The following is a 17,222-nucleotide window of genomic DNA, read 5'->3' on the forward strand; positions in this document are numbered from 1 at the left end:
TATAAAATTTAAGAATTTTTATTTTATTTTATATTATTCAATAAATATAAGGTGTGAGATCCAACTAGCAATTAAATTAATTAAATTAAGATATATAGTTAAAATGTTTTAAATTTTAGGAGGTGTTGGAAATATTTAATTTAATTTATTTTATTTTTGGCACCCAAGTCAATGCTCCCACGTGGCAGTGTCCAACGTGAACCTATCATATTTTTTTTATTTAAATTATTGAATTCTCGTCAACAACTACCAAACCATTCTGTATTATCTGCCGACCAATCAGTTGTGTTTTAATTTTATAATTAAAAGAATTAAAAAAACAAATATTCAGATTTAAAATTTGCTGTCAACCAAACAGGTCATAATCACCCACTCATACAATTACCCTATTATTTCATTTTAATATATGATCCATAATAATTAATAATAATAATAATAATAATTTGAAAGAACATGAAAACGACATCGTTGTGACGCTTACCTGCATGCATGCCATGCCAGAGCCATTTTCCTGGTTTCATTAATTTATTACCCTTTTTTTTTTAATTTAATAAAATTGAATATGATTTTAACGGCTATTGGAAACATATAGTATGGATTATAATATAAGGTCTAATGTATTTCATAATAATGGTGACATACATTAATGTTGGTAATATATTAAAATTGTCCTAAGTTTGTAATTATTTGGTAGCATTAATTCCTCCCTTAACTATAGGAATGTCTACCTCTGCCACCGGAAAGGAATCCAAAGTCCTTTTAATCACATTAATTCACCTATTAATCTCGAACTATAATAAAAGCCCTTTTCACTCAGCTACTTGACACTCGTTTCTCTTTCTAATTGATGTGGACCCCACTAAATCTACCTTTGGGACTTAGTGTCCTTACTAGCACACTGCCTCGGGTCTATCCTCTTAGGGAGACAGTCTGCTCGCTGACACATAGTTAAGTGTCTGACTCTAATATCATTTAATATCATTTGTATCTTACCCTTCTTACTATATTTTAAATAATTAGATGAAATTAGGCGCATTAAAAAAATATTTATTTTTTAAAATAAATATTTTAGAGATTTATGGTATAATTTTAAAGTTTAGAATTTATTATAAAGGAGAGGAATAAAAAAGGAATAAAAGAAAAGAAGAGAGAAAAATTGTGAGCCTATGAAGTGAATTGACTCAAAGAGCAAAAAAAAAAATAATAGTGACGTGGAAAATAGTAGGCCCAAAAGTCCGGTTAAGTAAGTAACCGTTGGATCAAAATCTGCATGGCATGAATCAACGGCCACGATTTAAGATGACATGATATAATGGCAAGTGCAAAAAACAAAGCTCCCACACTTCTGAGTCCTTCTTCTTTCTCCGCCATAGCCGCCAAAATTACTGCTATTTCCGGCCCCTCTCCGCCGCCTCTGCAACTATACTTTTGCCGGATTTCGAATCCAAATTCTGTTTCATACACGACGAAGTTAAAAGCGAAGGAAGATTCGAGGAGGAACGAGGAAGAAGAAGGATGAAAGAGAAAAAATGGTTTGATTTATGACGCCATAATAGAATCAAACTCCTCACGAGTCCCCAAGCAAAAAGGTCCAACAAATTCTCTCTCTCTCTCTCTCTCTCTCTGTTGCTCTGAATCGTATAAGGTCGTAGACATACTCGCGCGCGCGCACACTTTGTTTCTTTCTCTGAAGGAAGCTCTCTTTCTTCTTTTTTCTTTGATAGTTAACTTTGCAGTTTCGGTTGTTCTGTTTTTTGTTCGATGAGAGCCGGAGATTGTGACTGCCGGTCTGGGAATTGAGACCTCCGTAATGACCGACAACGAGTCTGCAGCGAAGACCTTCCGAGCTCTGGTGGAGAGCGCTAACCGGAAGTTCGCTAGGGTCCAAGACGTCCCGGCCTACGGGCGTATGGACAGCAACCACTACTTTCATAAGGTTTTTAAGGCTTATATGCGTCTCTGGAAGCACCAGCAGGAATACCGCGCTAAGCTTGTTGAATCTGGTCTCAACCGCTGGGAAATTGGCGAGATCGCTAGCCGGATCGGTCAGCTTTACTTTGGGCATTATATGAGAACCAGTGAGGCCAGGTTTTTGATTGAAGCCTATATCTTCTATGAAGCGATTCTTAATCGAAGCTATTTTGAGGGATCGAAAAATTCGAGGAAGGATCTGGGAGCGAGGTTCAAGGAACTGAGGTTTTACGCGAGGTTTTTGATGGTTTCGTTGTTTTTGAATCGTACGGACACGCTTCAGGTTCTTGCGGAACGATTGAAGGCTCTGGTGGACGATAGCAAGGCCAGTTTCCGGGTAATTTCTCATTTGCGCGATAATTATAACTTATTGTTTTCATTTCTGTTCATGATCCAGCGTAGTTTTTCTTCGTTTGGCTTCTGATTGAATGCTGTCTAGACCCTGTATAACTTAGATTGCTCGGTTATTTTCTTTCACTATCATAATTCTGAATCGTAGTTTAATTTTTCTTTTTGTCTTTTCGTTGAATTGAAGAGCACATTTATAGTTGTTCCCCTTTCATTTCATTCCTTCTCAGCTGCCCAACCCAACATAGAAGAGGAACATTTATGATATGCTTACACTATTTATCACTTTTATGTCTCTGAAATCATTTATATCTGACAGGGTTGTATTAAGAAATTTACTCCAATTTTTCTTATCCAACAACAAAAGGGAAAAGGGAAATTTAACCAGGGTCGCAACAAATGCGAACATTGGAGGGGTAGCTTTTCTTTTACCTTCAATTATTTTGGCTGCTTTGTGGGTGGCTTTGAAATTGAACTTAGCAATATACGAAACTTGGGAGATTTCTTATTAGAATCATGGTTGATTTGCTGCATTTAAGATTTTTCCGGATCTCGTGCTTTTGGAGAACTTTCTCACATGGGTTACGTTCATACTTCACAGAGTTTCATGTGTAATCTTTGAAGAATGAGAATGGTTTTAACACCCCAGCTCGGTCCAATAATTAGCATTCTCTTTTATTTTACTTGGAACAGCTTTTGAGTTGCATAACTGAGGCATTTTAACTATTGCTTCTAGGCTACTGACTTTAAGGAATGGAGGCTAGTTGTACAAGAAATTTTCTGCTTCATGAATATAGCAACAGTCTCGATGAATGTCAGACCATTGCGTTACTCTACTGCATTTGATTCCCATCCATCATCCCTTCCATTTGTGGCACGTTTCCATGCCAAGAGGGTTCTTAAATTCCGAGATGCCGTTCTGACTAGCTACCACAGAAATGAGGTGGATTCATTATCTTTTTTGTTTTTTTTTTCGTCTATTGCAATTAATCTTGAATGAGAAGAATGTTGATGAATTTTACTGATTTCATGTACTATAACTTTCAGGTTAAATTTGCGGAAATTACTTTGGACACTTATAGAATGCTGCAATGTCTAGAATGGGAGCCTGGTTTCTTCTACCAAAAGCATCCAGTTGAACCCAATGAAAATGGAGCTGCCATTGATTATTCTGGGGCGTCTGGAATAATTGATATTAACTTATCTACTGATATTACTGATCCATCTTTACCTCCAAATCCAAAGAAAGCTATCCTCTATCGACCATCTGTGACGCATTTGATAGCTGTAAGTTTTAACTTATTCATGAAATTCTTACTGCTTCAGTTGCATGGTAAAGTTTCTAATTTATTCAATTCTTAGCCTTTTTTGCCTCGTTTATTGAGTGGTTGATTTTCAATTTTAAGTTGAGCAATTTCGGCATTTTATTTCCCCATATGCTCTGATTTCCAGATGTTGCCTTATCACTCGTCTGAATTGGTTATAAGTTATGCCTTACAGCTTGTCACACGTTATAGAATGCCCTGAAGCTATGAATTGCTTCCACTTGCACTTATTAGCTTTGACTAGCATCTCATGTGATTTAATACCGATAGGAACTGATGTATACACTACTAAACCAAAGGAGAATACAAAGGTTGATAGCATCTAGAAAGGGATCTTTCTCCCGTAGTTATGTATCCAAATATTTACCTGCCTTACTCACTTTCCTCTTCTCTTGTTCTGGCTGACAATTAAAAATCCCCTTTAACAAACGTTAAAAACTACCAACAACCATGGAATTGCCTGGTGGTCAATTAGGACCTTGTAAATAATAATGACCTTAGTGGGAATATGTTCAAAACATCATGACCACCTATTAGGATTTGATATTCCACGAGTTACCTTAATAATCAAACATAGTAGAGTTAGTCTGTTGTTCCATGAAAATAATTGAGGTGTATGCAAATTGGCGCAGACACTCATAGAATTATTAGAAAAAAAAATGATAATCACGATCTATCTTTTGTAGAATTGCAAAAGAAACCTTTTAATTCAAGATCATTACATTATTAGTCATTTTAAGTTATCAATGGGCCATTTCTGAATCTGGACTAGGTTTTTATTCTGAAAATTCCTGCTCCATATCATGATTGACAGGTGGAGTGGGTGGTTGCTGTACCTGCCATTTTCTTTTTGTTATTTTTTTAAATAATAAAAACTTTCGATTGAGCATCTCGTTTCATGAGCAGGTCATGGCCACAATTTGTGAGGAGCTCCTTCCAGATAGTATCATGCTGATTTATCTATCTGCAGCAGGTTAGTATCCTTCTATAATCAAATGATTCAAGTGAAAATGATTTGACTTTTTCATTCCCATTTTACCATTATTTATTGACAATCAACGATAATTTGTGCAGGGAAATGCTGTCAAAACAGTGTCCATCAAACAGCAAGCTATGGGGAATCAAGAAAATCCTTGAAAAGTAAAGTCATCGCTCAGAATTCACGAGAAAATTGTAACGCTCTACCCGAATCCTGTAAGAGTCAGAAGCCAGGATCGAGTGACCTTTACGACGAGTATTTGTGGTTTGGGCATAGGGGTAATGGAGGTACAGAGTCCTCTCATTCTCTCTCGCAATGGTCTTTGCTATTGAATAATGTGGATGCTTCATCATTCCAGCTCTTTGTTGTTTCCAATTTCATCGATGACTTGGACATCATTTTTTTCTTTTTGAATTTTCAGGTCCAAACGTTTTATACCCTGGTGATATAATACCTTTTACACGTAGACCTGTTTTCTTGATAGTTGACAGTAACAACAGCCATGCATTCAAGGCAGGTTTGTCAAAACTTTTACAAATGTTGCCAGGTCATGAATGGTTTGCTTCACATTGCTATATTTAAAATTAAATTTCCTCTTGATAGGTGGATGTTTCTCATTTTTTGTTCCACTGGTCTGAATCGACACAATGCTTCAAGAAGTCATTTCAATTTGTCAATTTGTCTGTGATGCATTTTGGCATGTTATGAAATTTTATTTGACAAAACCACAAGTCCTGCAGGACCATCATAGAATTCATCTCATTGAATTTTCTTACATATAAAATGCCATACTCAGTCATGTTACAACGCTCGAGTCAATCCGACTGCTCACTTGGAATCAATATTTGATTTTCAGGCTCTACATGGGGCAGAGAGAGGAGAGACTGCCGCCATACTTCTTTCACCATTGAGGCCTGCATTCAAGAATCCCTTAAATGTTGATAAAATTCAATCAGGAAGTCAGTTTACATTTTTCTTGACTGCCCCTCTGCCTGCATTTTGCGAAATGGTTGGCCTGTCCTCAGCCAATTTGGATATAGTAAGTTCATTATAATTGTCAAAACTTTCTCGTTAAACACGTTCGGGACTTCCATTTGATTCACAACTTATTCCCATTTATAGGATGTTTACAATGATGCTGAGACCATCATCTCCTCCGCATTTTCCGAGTGGGAAATAATTCTTTGTACAACAACTAGCTTAAATATCGTTTGGGCTCAAGTTTTGTCTGATCATTTTTTACGCCGTCTCATTCTCAGGTATTTTCCCGTCAAGTTGCATGTGTTACTTATGCAATGTTATACGTACAGAAGCTTTTTTTGTTTGTACTTATGGAAGCCTGAATCATGTGGAATTCTCTCTTTCTTTTGTTCCATAATCTGCAGATTTATATTCTGTCGATCGGTGCTATCGTTCTTCGATACGAAAGAAGACGACGACCTTCCTATTTGCCTGCCTTGTCTTCCCGACTCTATCTCTTCGAATTGTGGAGTCGCCATCTCAGCAATTCGTCGTCTAGCAAATCATCTTAATGTTGCTGACTTATTTAACTTCCACGAAGCGTAATCACAATCTAGATATTGCGAAACACCGTCCGGAATCGAGTACAAAGTCTGCCTTCTCAAGGTCAGTTCACAATCGAAACATAACACCATTGATCTGTTGAGAGTTACAGTAGGATCTGGAATTGGTGTTCGTTTTGAAGCTAAACTTATGAAACACTGGTAGTGTGATGATGGTTGCCTTCCATTTTAATGTTTATGGGCAGCCTGTTGGTTTCTTAAGTTTCTAGGTGGGTTTACTGTTTAGTTAGCTGAGTGTGTGATAATTTATTGTAGGTTTCTGTTAAGCTAGCCATGGAGATTTTTTCTTTCTTTTTGCTTATTCCTTTTCATTTCTCTGTTAAAAAAAAAAAGGAAGGAAAAAAATAAGTAAATTGAAGCAGAGAAATGACACTCCTCACTCTTGTACAAAAGTGACAAATCTTGAGTTTCATGTTGTGGTTTTTTTTTTCCAATATTTTTTCAAAATTGTTTTAGATATCGATGGCTCTTTTCTCTAGTTTTTGTTAAATATTGTTCTCTTTGGAGGTGAGCAACCCATTCTTGCGGGCTCTCTTCCACTCAATTATGGCTGTTTCTCTCGTAGCAATATCGTCCCCCATAAGGACGTGCGTTGTGCACACTTTGGAGGACTCTTTGACCTAAATATTGTTCTCTTAGAGCACTCTTTGGAGGTGAGAAACCCATTCTTGCGGGCTCTCTTCCACTCAATTATGACTGTTTCTCTCGCAGCAATATTGTCCCTCATAAGGACGTGCGTTGTGCACACTTTTGGAGGACTCTTTGACCTAAATATTGTTCTCTTAGAGCACTCTTTGGAGGTGAGAAACCCATTCTTGCGGGCCCTCTTCCACTCAATTATGACTCTTTCTCTTGCAGCAATATCGTCCCCATAAGGGCATGCGTTGTGCACAATCTGGCACTTGATCGGCGCATATCTCATTGATTATGTAGATGACTCTTTGTGAGACATAGATATGGTGATTGAAGTGCACCACCAAAATAAAAATTTATATAAATTTTATGAATTGGAATAAAACTTTTAAAATTTTAAAGGAAAAAATAAAATGGTTCATAGAAAAATATTGCAATTCCAGCCACCAAAACTGGATAAATCCTACGTGGCGCGAAATAATAGGCCCATTTATTATCCTCCAATCGAAAAATAAAAAAATAAAAGAGAAAGAAAAATAAATTGCCAATATTGACAAATTCAAAATCTAAATAGCTCTGAAAAAGGGTAATCAATTCACGGTTTGATTCTCTAATTAAAAAAAAAAAGCCACAGATTTATCGCAATTTCAACCAATAGGAAACGAGAATTGTATCCTCACGATCCTCGTCTAGCCTTCCATTATCACATCGCGACCGTTCATTGTACTCGAGAAAACACAACTTAAGTCCTCATTTGCCGTTAGATTCGCACACCTAAAAAACACACGGATATGCTCTCCTAACCGTCCGATCCTCAGATTCTTTCTTCATATACGACGCTATATATACGCCACAACTACATATTCGTTTGAACTTTTGGCTTCTTAGAGGGAGGAAGGGATCTGCCCGAGAGAACAGAAAAAACCCGAAGAAGCGAAATCAGGTCGGTCTTAAATTCTTTTGTTCTTTCTATTTTCTTCTGATTTTTCTGATTTTTCTGATTTCCTTACTAGGTTATAGGATTAGGGTTTTAGATTGTTTTTGAATTCTCTTCTTTTGAGTATTCGATCTTTCTGTTTTCGTCGATAATTCGTCTCATTCTTCGTTGTTCTCCGTTTTCGATTCTGTATCTAGATTTAGGTTTCGAGTTCTTAGAACTTTTCGGCTTTTCCTAGGTTACAGGATTAGCAATCGTTCACAACTCTTTCCTGATAGTTGATATCATTAGGTATTCGTGTTATTTGTTCACAAGTGAATTTTATAGTTGTTAATAAATGAAATTGGCTATCATAGTTGAATGAAATTTGGAATTGGGATTTGTTTCTGTGCAGATGGCCCGTACCAAGCAAACCGCCCGTAAATCTACTGGAGGAAAGGCTCCCAGGAAGCAGCTTGCCACTAAGGTTTGTTCTTGTTTCTTGCATGAGGTTTTGTTGATGAATTTAATGTGTGATATTTTTTAGTTCTCTATTTGTTTACGTTTTGCATGAATTCTTGTATGTAGGCTGCTCGTAAGTCCGCTCCAACCACAGGAGGGGTGAAGAAACCCCACAGATACCGTCCTGGTACAGTTGCTCTTCGGTGAGTACAAATGGGTTTTGTTTCCTCGGTTTCCCTTCTAGGGGATTGCCATTTTGATCAAGCCATTAACTTGCTCATTCCTTGTGGCTCGTGCAGTGAAATTCGTAAGTATCAGAAGAGTACTGAGCTTTTGATTAGGAAGTTGCCTTTCCAGAGGTTGGTTCGTGAAATTGCCCAGGACTTTAAGGTATGTTCTTCTATGCATTGCTATATGTTTCATTTCCTTCATTGTGGTGATATAGCTGGGTTTGTTATAGAAAATTAAGGTTGTTAATTGCTTGGGTGCAGACTGATCTGCGTTTCCAGAGCCACGCTGTTCTGGCTTTGCAAGAGGCTGCAGAGGCATACCTTGTTGGGTTGTTCGAGGACACCAATCTGTGTGCGATTCATGCCAAGCGTGTTACCATAATGCCCAAGGATATCCAGTTGGCTCGGAGAATCCGGGGCGAACGTGCTTAGAAGGTGATGTATTGTTGTTTGGTGGATGGAATTGGCTGCAAGGAGGAGGTGATCAAAGACCCAATTGATGATGGATGTTGGAAGGTTCTTATTTTTTTTTGTTTTTAGCAGCAATGTTGGTAGATAGCCATACTAGAAAACTTGTGTAGTGAAATATGGTGGAAAGGCATAATGCTTTGCCTTATGGATGTTAATGTCTAGGTGTGGATGATTTGTTTCTTGTTCTTCTTTTTAAAGGATGGAGGAGCTTAATTCTGTATTTCATTGATTGTGTTTTGTTGTTGGGGTATGCAGCCAAGCTAATATTTGTTGGATTATAACCTATCACTTCTAATTTTTAGTTCAGATTTGTTAGCTTAATTCTGGATGTCCCTGATCTTGTGTTCATTGTGAGATTTTCTCATCTCATCTAATGTGTAATCAATTACCCACCATAGCAGCAAGTACAACTGAACTATTAGATTGTGAGATCGTGTTGAATAGGGGAACAAATATTTCATGTGTGAAATTCACTTCGTTTAAAATGTCTGTACAATTGTGAGGTTAGGGATTTGGGTCGTTATAAATGGTATCGGAGTCTGTTACTGAGTGGTGTGTTAGTTGCGTTTTTAATACGCTAAATTATGAGGTTGATGGTGATATGTAGTGAGTTGTAGTGGAGAATATTTTTGATCGGTGGGTTTGGGTTGTTACAAATGGTATCGGAATTTGACATTGAATGGTGTGTTAGTAGTGTTTTAAAATTGTGAGGTTGACGGTGATTGTGAGGTTGTGGGTTTGTGCTGTTACAAATGACATTGGAGTTCTGGCATTCGACAGTGAGTGGTGCGTCAGTGACATTTTAAAAACTAAAAACTGTGAGGCGTCAATGACATTTAAAAACTAAAAACTGTGAGTTAATAGTGATATGGATCTCGAGTTGAGCTTGAGCTTAGTTTAGTTTGGTTAGAACTTAACATTACGTAAATGTACTTTTATATTGACCTGTGAATACTGGATTCTTCAGAATCCGCAACAGCCATCAACTGCGTTTGTCATGTACCAAAAAAAAGGTAGATTTCGCAGTTATGTACCAAAAAAAAGGTAGATTTCAAATTCGATCTTGTGTACAACGTGGCTACTTGTTAATTGATTCTACAAAATCAACCAATTAAGAAACTGGAAACTAATAAAAACCCAGCCACCGTTTGGACATAAAATGGTTTCTTTCAAAGAGGAAAATTCCTTTTGCAGCCTTCAAAAGTATATAATATTACCATCCTTTGATTTCATTATATAAATCAAATTCATCCCTAGATATATTTCATTATATAAATCAAATTCATCCCTAGATATATTTCATTATACATTATATAAATCAAATTCATCCCTAGATATATTGCATTATATATAAACCCAGCCACCATAGATTGCACCCTTGGCAACCGCGCTTTTGAGTGCCCAGGTTATAAAAAAAAAGGTTGAAATTCAAAATTCATTATAAGGCAGTTGTATCTTGATTTCCAACCACCCCTCTATCAAAAATAGTTCTAAAAAATAAATTAAAGGTTGTTTTGGCTAAACTATCCAATAAAAAATTGTTTTAATTAAACAAATATATCAAGTCTTGGATTCAAAACAACATTTAAAAAAAAAAAAAAAAAAAAAAAAAAAAAAAAAAANTTCCAAGCTAGCCTCAGTTGCCAAGCAAACTTGCTTCTCCGAGCACTACGACAGGACATGGATCAATCATATCGAGAATTGACATTTATGCCATTGGAGCATCGATAAAAACTAAGCCTTTTAGTACCCTTTTATTGTTTTTGTTCGATATTTGACACGTCATTAAATAATAATATGTTAATTATTATAACATTACTTAAAAGGCCTAATTGGCTTCTCTAGCATTTTAATATTTTAGCAACGACAAAGATTTCAGCCCGCTGGTTGGTTTACTGGAACACCGCCAACATCGGGTTTTCCTTCATTTCCAAACCTCTCTTCTTTCTCTCTCTCTCTCTCCAAAATTCTTCTTCTCAATTCATCTTCTTCTCCCAAATTTACTGCAATCTCCCAATTCTCTATCGTTTTCCTTTGAATGGAATTGGCTGTTCTTTCACCTTTCACCAACTCGGGTTCGGTATGTTTCCCTTTCTTGCAGAAGTTTGCTTTGAATGATTCAGGTTTTCTGCCATTTGACCTGTTCTTCTTCTTCCTTGAATCTTCCTGTTCTTCAACTTTGATTCTTTCTTTCTTTCTTTTCATTTACTAATGAATTTTGATGTCTAGAAAATCTGGGTTTTGTTTGTTTTTCCCATTCATCAGGAGATTTGATCTGCTGAGTTTCTGAGATGCAAACAGAGGAGACAGATGATAAATCTGTAGTGGCAGAGGAAGACTAAATAGCTTTAACAGAGCTTCTAATGTTTAATGAGATACAGAAAATGGCGGACGAGGTCGATATAGAACTCATTACAGAGTTGAAATCTGTGAAGAGAGACAGAGAGATGGCGATGGGAAAAGCTAAGGAATTGGAGCTTAAATTGGTAGAGAAGGATTCTAATTTGGCAAAGATGGCGAAGGAGCTCTCTGTTTTGAAACGCTCTGAATCACGAAGCCAAACAAGAATTGAAGAACTCGAAAAGAAGTACAAAATTTCCAAAGAATCAGAAGAGAAAACCAAGGATTTGCTATCTGCACAGACCAAACAGCTCGAACGGACGAAGATTTCGCTCGAAGAATCAAAACTAGAGATCCAATCCCTTCGTGAAAAACTTGAGAAATGTTCTTCCATCACCAATTACATCTACAATCCAAAACAGAGCATTACAACAAAAATTGAATTCGACAGGATGAAATCCGAGCTCGAATCGACAAAACACCGTCTGTTTCTGCTAAACAACGAGCTAAAATTGGCTACAGAGGCAGAGGAGAACAACAAGACAGCCATGGATGATCTAGCAATGGCATTGAAAGAGGTAGCAACAGAAGCGAGTCATTTGAAGGGAAAATACAGCACAGTCGAAGAGGAGTTAATGCAAACAAAAGATGAAGCAGAGAATTTGAAAACAACATTGAAAAACACAGAGGAAAAGTACAAATCTTTGTTGCAAGATGCAAGAAAAGATGCAGATTTGTACAAGAGCACAGTGGACAGGCTGAGATCGGAAGCAGAGGAGTCTCTAGTGGCATGGAGCGGGAGAGAAACAAGCTTAGTGGACTGCATAAGAAGTGCTGAAGAAGACAGATACAATGCCCAGCAAGAGAATCGCCGTTTGATGGATGCCCTGAGGCTAGCAGAGCTTAAGAACATGACATCAAAAGAAGAGATTAAGAAAGTGAGGGACATTCTAAAACAGGCCTTAAATGAAGCCAGTGTGGCCAAGGAAGCTGCAGGGATTGCAATAGAAGAGAATTCACAGCTAAAAGACTGTTTGGCTGAGAAGGAAAATGCATTGGATTTTGTCAGCAGTGAGAATGAAACTCTCAAAGTCAGCCAAGCTGCATCTCTAGAGGAGATTAAGGAGCTGAAGCAGTTGCTAGAAGAGGCAAATAAGAAAGAAGAAAACAAAAGTAAAGATGAAAGCAAGAGCCAAGAGGAAAGCAAGAGCAAAGAAGAAGGCAAGAGAAAAGAAGAAGGCAAGAGCAAAGAAGAAGGCAAGAGCAAAGAAGAAGGCAAGAGCAAAGAAGAAGGCAAGGAGCAAGTGGAGATTACAAGATCGAAGCCGCCATTGAGTCCATGTCCGACTCCGAATCCGAATCCGAATCCGAGTCCAAGTCCAGTGGAGAAGGAAGATACATTTGGGAGAAGGCTAGGGAAGGCTTTCAGTTTCAGTTTCTTGGATATGAGGATCATGCCAGAGAAGAAGAAGGAGGTGGAAGAAGAGAAAGAGAAAGAGAAGGAGGACGAGCCTGAAATGGAGGAGACGCTTAAAGGGTCGATTTTCGACGATGTCGACTCGCCTGGTTCACCCAGGAAACATGAAAGGAAGCACTCATTTTCTCAGTGTGGTGAAGATGGGGAGATGATGAATGATGAGGAACTTGATCAGTTGGAAGAGGGGAACCTGGATGAGATGGATGGTGATAGGAATTCAAGGAAGAAGAAGGCATTGATGAGGAGATTTGGGGATCTTTTGATGTTGAGGAGGAGGACCGTTCCGCCTAAGAAGGAACAATCACCTGAGTGAATTCTTTTCTCATCTTTTTCCGTAAAACTGTAAATTCATACCATACCAAGTAGATCTTACCATTCTGTATTTATCAGTTTCTTTTCTGTCAAATATATCTTTATTATTGAATCACAATGCTTCAACATACCTGCTTTCAAGAATCACCTGATCGCAATTGATGTTGACAGAATGAGGCCCTTCGAGATGGGACGCGGTTCTTCGAGTGTATCTGTATGCTGAATCTAACCTATATAATTGATATCAATGGGATGCAACTGTCCAAGTAGAGATGATTACACGGGTTTATGTACCATAATTATCACATCTTAAACTCAATGAGTTAAATGACAGACCAAGTCCGAAGGTTGCATTTATCATTCTTAACATGTTCACTCAAAGATGAAAATTTCATTCAACCCGAACATATCTAGAACCTTTCCAACATGTCCCTCACCATGGAATGTTTTTTTGAGTTCAATAAGGAGTGAGAGAACTCGAACCTCTAACTTCTTGATTGAGAACATATGTCTTAATGAGTAAAGCTATGCTCAAGTTGGCTCCACTGATTGTTCGTTCTTTTCTAATATGTCATCGGTTCCTTCATTTTGCTTCTTTCACTTCCAATGTAGGTGGTTGTCTACACTTTCATGTCATGATCATCCAAGTCTCGACTCTAAATTCACTCAACTCTTAACTACTGACTCTTAGACAATTCAAGTTCTTCATCATGCTCTATGAATCTTCCAAATTCCACGGTCCATACCATTGCTCAAAAGGCTCAACCAAAACTTGAAAACTTGAAAACAGCAGCCACAAGAACACAAGTATAGAAACAATCCTTCTTATTGTGTAGATATTCCATTTCAGTGCTCTTCTACTAAACCCAAATCATAAGTTTCTATTAATCAATTTGCTGCTTTTTTCAATTATAAATATATGGAAGAGACAAGTTCTAACTTCAAATCACAACAAAAAAGATTGATAATGAATGGGAAATGTTTTATGAGGATCCTACCTCAGATTTCATAAGCTTCCCGTTTTTTTTGAATCCTCATTGGCAGAATTGCGTCTTTCCATTCTTGTTCATTCTTAATCAAGTGCCCGTTTGCTTTCCATCAGCTTCCCTTTTTCTCCTATTGCAATAATCAGCTCAAGTTGCTTTTGCTGCTGCTCCTACACATGATCACATTGCAGAAACTCCATTAAGTTATTAGCAAAATTCATTCTTTAGCCTCATTCTTAGAACGATATTGCGTAATCGACATGCAAAACAATGAAATCTTACCAAAATCAACCTGCTTTTCTTGCAAGACTAACTTCAGAATCACAAGATGAAAAAAGATCATCTCAAGAGCATACATAATCGAATAACGTATTGCATATTAGTCCGAAGACAAAATTAAGGATTCCTCAAAAAATTATAAAAGCTGGTCTATAGTTTGCCTATTGATGGTGAAATAAGTATATATAACACATTGAAGCCAAGGAACCCTCATCCAATCTCATACATCCATCCAGACGATTATTGAGAGGAGTAATCCCACGTTGGCTAATTAAGAAGAAGATCAGATCATGAGTTTATCAGTAAGGAACACTATCTCCATTGGTATAAGGCCTTTTGGGGAAATCAAAAGCAAAGCCATGAGTGCTTATGCTCAAAGTGGACAATATCATACCATTGTGGAGGATCATGGTTTCTAACATGGTATCAGAGCCATACCCTTAACTTAGTCATGTCAATATCCTCAAATGTCGAACAAAGAAGTTGTAAGCATCGAAGGTGTAGTCAAAAGTGACTTAAGTGTTGAACAAATGGTGTACTTTATTCGAGGGCTCCAGAGAAGGAGTTGAGTCTCGATTAAGGAGAGGTTGTTTGAGAGCTCCACAGAAGGAGGCCTCAGAGGAGGTTCTACAGTAGTGTATTTTGTTCGAGTGGAGGATTGTTGAGAATTATTAAGAACCCTATCTCCATTGGTACGAGACATTTTAGGAAAATCAAAAGCAAAGTCACAAGAACTTATGCTCAAAGAGTGGACAATATCATACCATTGTGAAAGTTCGTGATTCCTAACACACCATATAAAGAGTAATAAATGTAAACTAACTACAGAGTTTATAATAATCATTTGAACTTTTACCTGCATGGCTAGTAAGACCTTTTGTATTTCAAGGAGTTCTTTCTCAAGAACATCTTCTTGCACAGCCGAAGTTCGAGTGTCCTCATAATTTCTTTGAGCTAAACCTGCGGTCTTTAATAGCGTACAAACAAAAACACAAAACAATCTTACAGGAAAACGGACACACTAAAACACAAAACAAAAACAACAGCTCAATGAAAAATCTACACCATACAATAATTTCCATCCCATGAATCAAAATATATATATATACCCACAAGAACAGTGATGCTAAACAGGTTTAACCCCAAAGAAGAATTAAGCAATTCAATTCACCAGTTATGAGTATTAACACAGATCACAAACAAAAAAGAGAGATAAGAATACCTCAACAATTGGATCCATCAGAGTTTTTTGTGTTACCCTAAACCTTATGCTCAACTTCTCAAGCTTCCTAGACAAGCCCCGAATCACAGTCGTCAAGCTCCTAAAATCCTCCTCTAATTTCTCGATCCTATCCAAGCAATCCACCTTCAACCCACCGCTCCGTTTTCCCCCACAAATTCGTCTCCATTGCCGTCTTCGAATCCACGAGTTAAGAACAGCGGTAGCCACTAGCAGAGAAAACCCCCAAATCAAACCCCTATCCCCCATCAATACCCTAAGCGCCCTCTTCGAACTCGAACCCACGAAATTCACAACAAAAACAACCAAGAAAACAGCCGAAGAAAAGAGAGAAAACAATTCAGAAAACAAAAGAACCGATTCTAAATCGAAATCGCCACCATCCTTGTCGTTACTCTGCGCAACGTCTTCGGATTCGAAAGCTCCAATGCCGTATTGACAATAACTCCGAAAGCGGGAGGTTGAATTGTTATGTGCATGAAGATGGAATTGATGAAGTTGATTGAGGGATCGAGGAGAAATTGGGAGAGAGAAGAAACTGTTGTTTGTAGGAAAGGAGTTGGGGAAGAAACAAAGCTTCAAATGGCTCGAACATCTGAAGAGAATCTGAGAAGGCAATGACATTTGTAGAGAAATACAGAAGGGAATTTGAGGTTGGTTGTTGAAGATGTTTAATGCTTCTTCTCAGGGAACGAAAATGGGTAGGAGCAGAGTAACCATCAATGGAGATTTTTGGTCACTCGAGCGATAGCAGTGGACCTCACCAACACAGGCGTCTGAGAAGACCAGAGAGTGGCGAGCCAGTGGAATGCCGCTGTCGCATTTTCCCCTAAATAATATTACTAAAATTTCATAAAATTTAAATATTAAAATATTTATAAATTAGTTTATAAACGTTAAATATTCTTAATATTCTTAAGGTCGCCAACTAAACTTATAATTTTTTTTTTTTTTTTTAAGGTCAGAGAGTTGATTGAATTTTATAAATAATAATCATTAAATTAAAAGAATGCTTCAAAAACTAAATCATTTTTATAATGATTTACTTAATTTTATTAAAAAATATTTGAACACAGTAATAGATTCATTTACTCCGTAAAAATTATGAAATTAAAAAGAATTAAAATGACCATTTCACATATTTTAGTTAGCATGTTTACACATTTTAATCAAATTTAGTAAAATAAAAAGAATAATTTACACTCAAATTAGCCTAATTTATTGGTAGTATTAATTATATGCTCAAAGGAGTCTAATTTACTTGGAAGGTTAAAACTTAGGTATAAAACTATGTTATAGAAGTCCCTTATAGAGGTGTACACTCAACCCGACAACCAGACCAACCCAACTTTCGGGTGGATTAACATTTTGAGTAGGGTTGAGCTTATTTTTCTGAACCCAAACTGAATCGGTTCGATTTCGAGTTATTGAACAAAACCTTCTCGTAGCCAAATTAAAATATATAAAATATGTTAAGAATTCTTCTATGTCAATGAGTTTGCCAGAGTGGTATTTAATCGAGACGTTAATGCCCAAATTCAACGCTAGGTTTCTTTTATATATATATATTTTTTAAATACTTTAATATTTTTCTAATAGTAATACGGTTAAATTTGCATATTTCAATTAAGATATTTTTACATATTTTTTAATTTTGAAAATGTCGGTAT

At 37.0% G+C, this 17,222-nt stretch overlaps 4 protein-coding genes across 12 annotated transcripts; 3 read left to right on the forward strand and 1 right to left on the reverse strand.

Moving 5' to 3' along the window:
- The first annotated feature begins 1,272 nt into the window (after window positions 1-1,272).
- LOC111810495 (protein SCAI homolog) lies at window positions 1,273-6,665 on the forward strand. 2 transcript variants are annotated; one of them, XM_023697203.1, is made up of 10 exons: window positions 1,281-1,589; window positions 1,725-2,308; window positions 3,056-3,262; window positions 3,367-3,606; window positions 4,551-4,617; window positions 4,719-4,910; window positions 5,045-5,136; window positions 5,480-5,662; window positions 5,746-5,882; window positions 6,009-6,665. In XM_023697203.1, the coding sequence occupies exons 2-10, from the start codon at window positions 1,811-1,813 to the stop codon at window positions 6,187-6,189; spliced, it is 1,797 nt and encodes a 598-aa protein (XP_023552971.1). In that variant the 5' UTR covers window positions 1,281-1,589; window positions 1,725-1,810; the 3' UTR covers window positions 6,190-6,665. The 2 variants fall into 2 exon arrangements, with proteins under 2 accessions (XP_023552972.1, XP_023552971.1); XM_023697204.1 differs by lacking the exons at window positions 5,746-5,882; window positions 6,009-6,665 and having other exon boundaries at window positions 1,273-1,589; window positions 5,045-5,140; window positions 5,480-5,569.
- A 1,007-nt stretch (window positions 6,666-7,672) lies between these two features.
- LOC111810542 (histone H3.3) lies at window positions 7,673-9,199 on the forward strand. 2 transcript variants are annotated; one of them, XM_023697252.1, is made up of 6 exons: window positions 7,707-7,782; window positions 8,015-8,067; window positions 8,171-8,242; window positions 8,344-8,420; window positions 8,517-8,607; window positions 8,709-9,199. In XM_023697252.1, exons 3-6 carry the CDS (start codon window positions 8,171-8,173, stop codon window positions 8,877-8,879), a joined length of 411 nt encoding a protein of 136 aa, XP_023553020.1. In that variant the 5' UTR covers window positions 7,707-7,782; window positions 8,015-8,067; the 3' UTR covers window positions 8,880-9,199. The 2 variants fall into 2 exon arrangements, with proteins under 2 accessions (XP_023553021.1, XP_023553020.1); XM_023697253.1 differs by lacking the exon at window positions 8,015-8,067 and having other exon boundaries at window positions 7,673-7,782.
- A 1,360-nt stretch (window positions 9,200-10,559) lies between these two features.
- Window positions 10,560-16,357, reverse strand: LOC111810221. 7 transcript variants are annotated; one of them, XR_002817381.1, is made up of 5 exons: window positions 15,535-16,357; window positions 15,169-15,279; window positions 14,046-14,203; window positions 13,179-13,907; window positions 10,649-11,204 (listed from the first exon to the last, which is right to left on the reverse strand). XR_002817381.1 is itself a non-coding variant. In XM_023696862.1 (3 exons), the coding sequence occupies exons 1-3, from the start codon at window positions 16,174-16,176 to the stop codon at window positions 14,120-14,122; spliced, it is 831 nt and encodes a 276-aa protein (XP_023552630.1). In that variant the 5' UTR covers window positions 16,177-16,357; the 3' UTR covers window positions 13,909-14,119. The 7 variants fall into 7 exon arrangements, 2 of the variants coding, with proteins under 2 accessions (XP_023552630.1, XP_023552629.1); XR_002817384.1 differs by lacking the exons at window positions 10,649-11,204; window positions 13,179-13,907 and adding an exon at window positions 10,560-10,586; XR_002817383.1 differs by lacking the exon at window positions 13,179-13,907.
- Window positions 11,261-13,074, forward strand: LOC111810413 (WEB family protein At5g16730, chloroplastic-like; the record flags this gene model as incomplete). Its single annotated transcript, XM_023697120.1, has 2 exons — window positions 11,261-12,431; window positions 12,498-13,074. Coding segments are annotated over 2 exons (1,722 nt in total), but the record flags the coding sequence as incomplete, so codon positions are not given.
- Window positions 16,358-17,222: the final 865 nt, after the last annotated feature.

The sequence above is a fragment of the Cucurbita pepo genome, chromosome LG14, assembly GCF_002806865.2.
Source record: "Cucurbita pepo subsp. pepo cultivar mu-cu-16 chromosome LG14, ASM280686v2, whole genome shotgun sequence".
Taxonomy (NCBI): domain Eukaryota; kingdom Viridiplantae; phylum Streptophyta; class Magnoliopsida; order Cucurbitales; family Cucurbitaceae; genus Cucurbita; species Cucurbita pepo.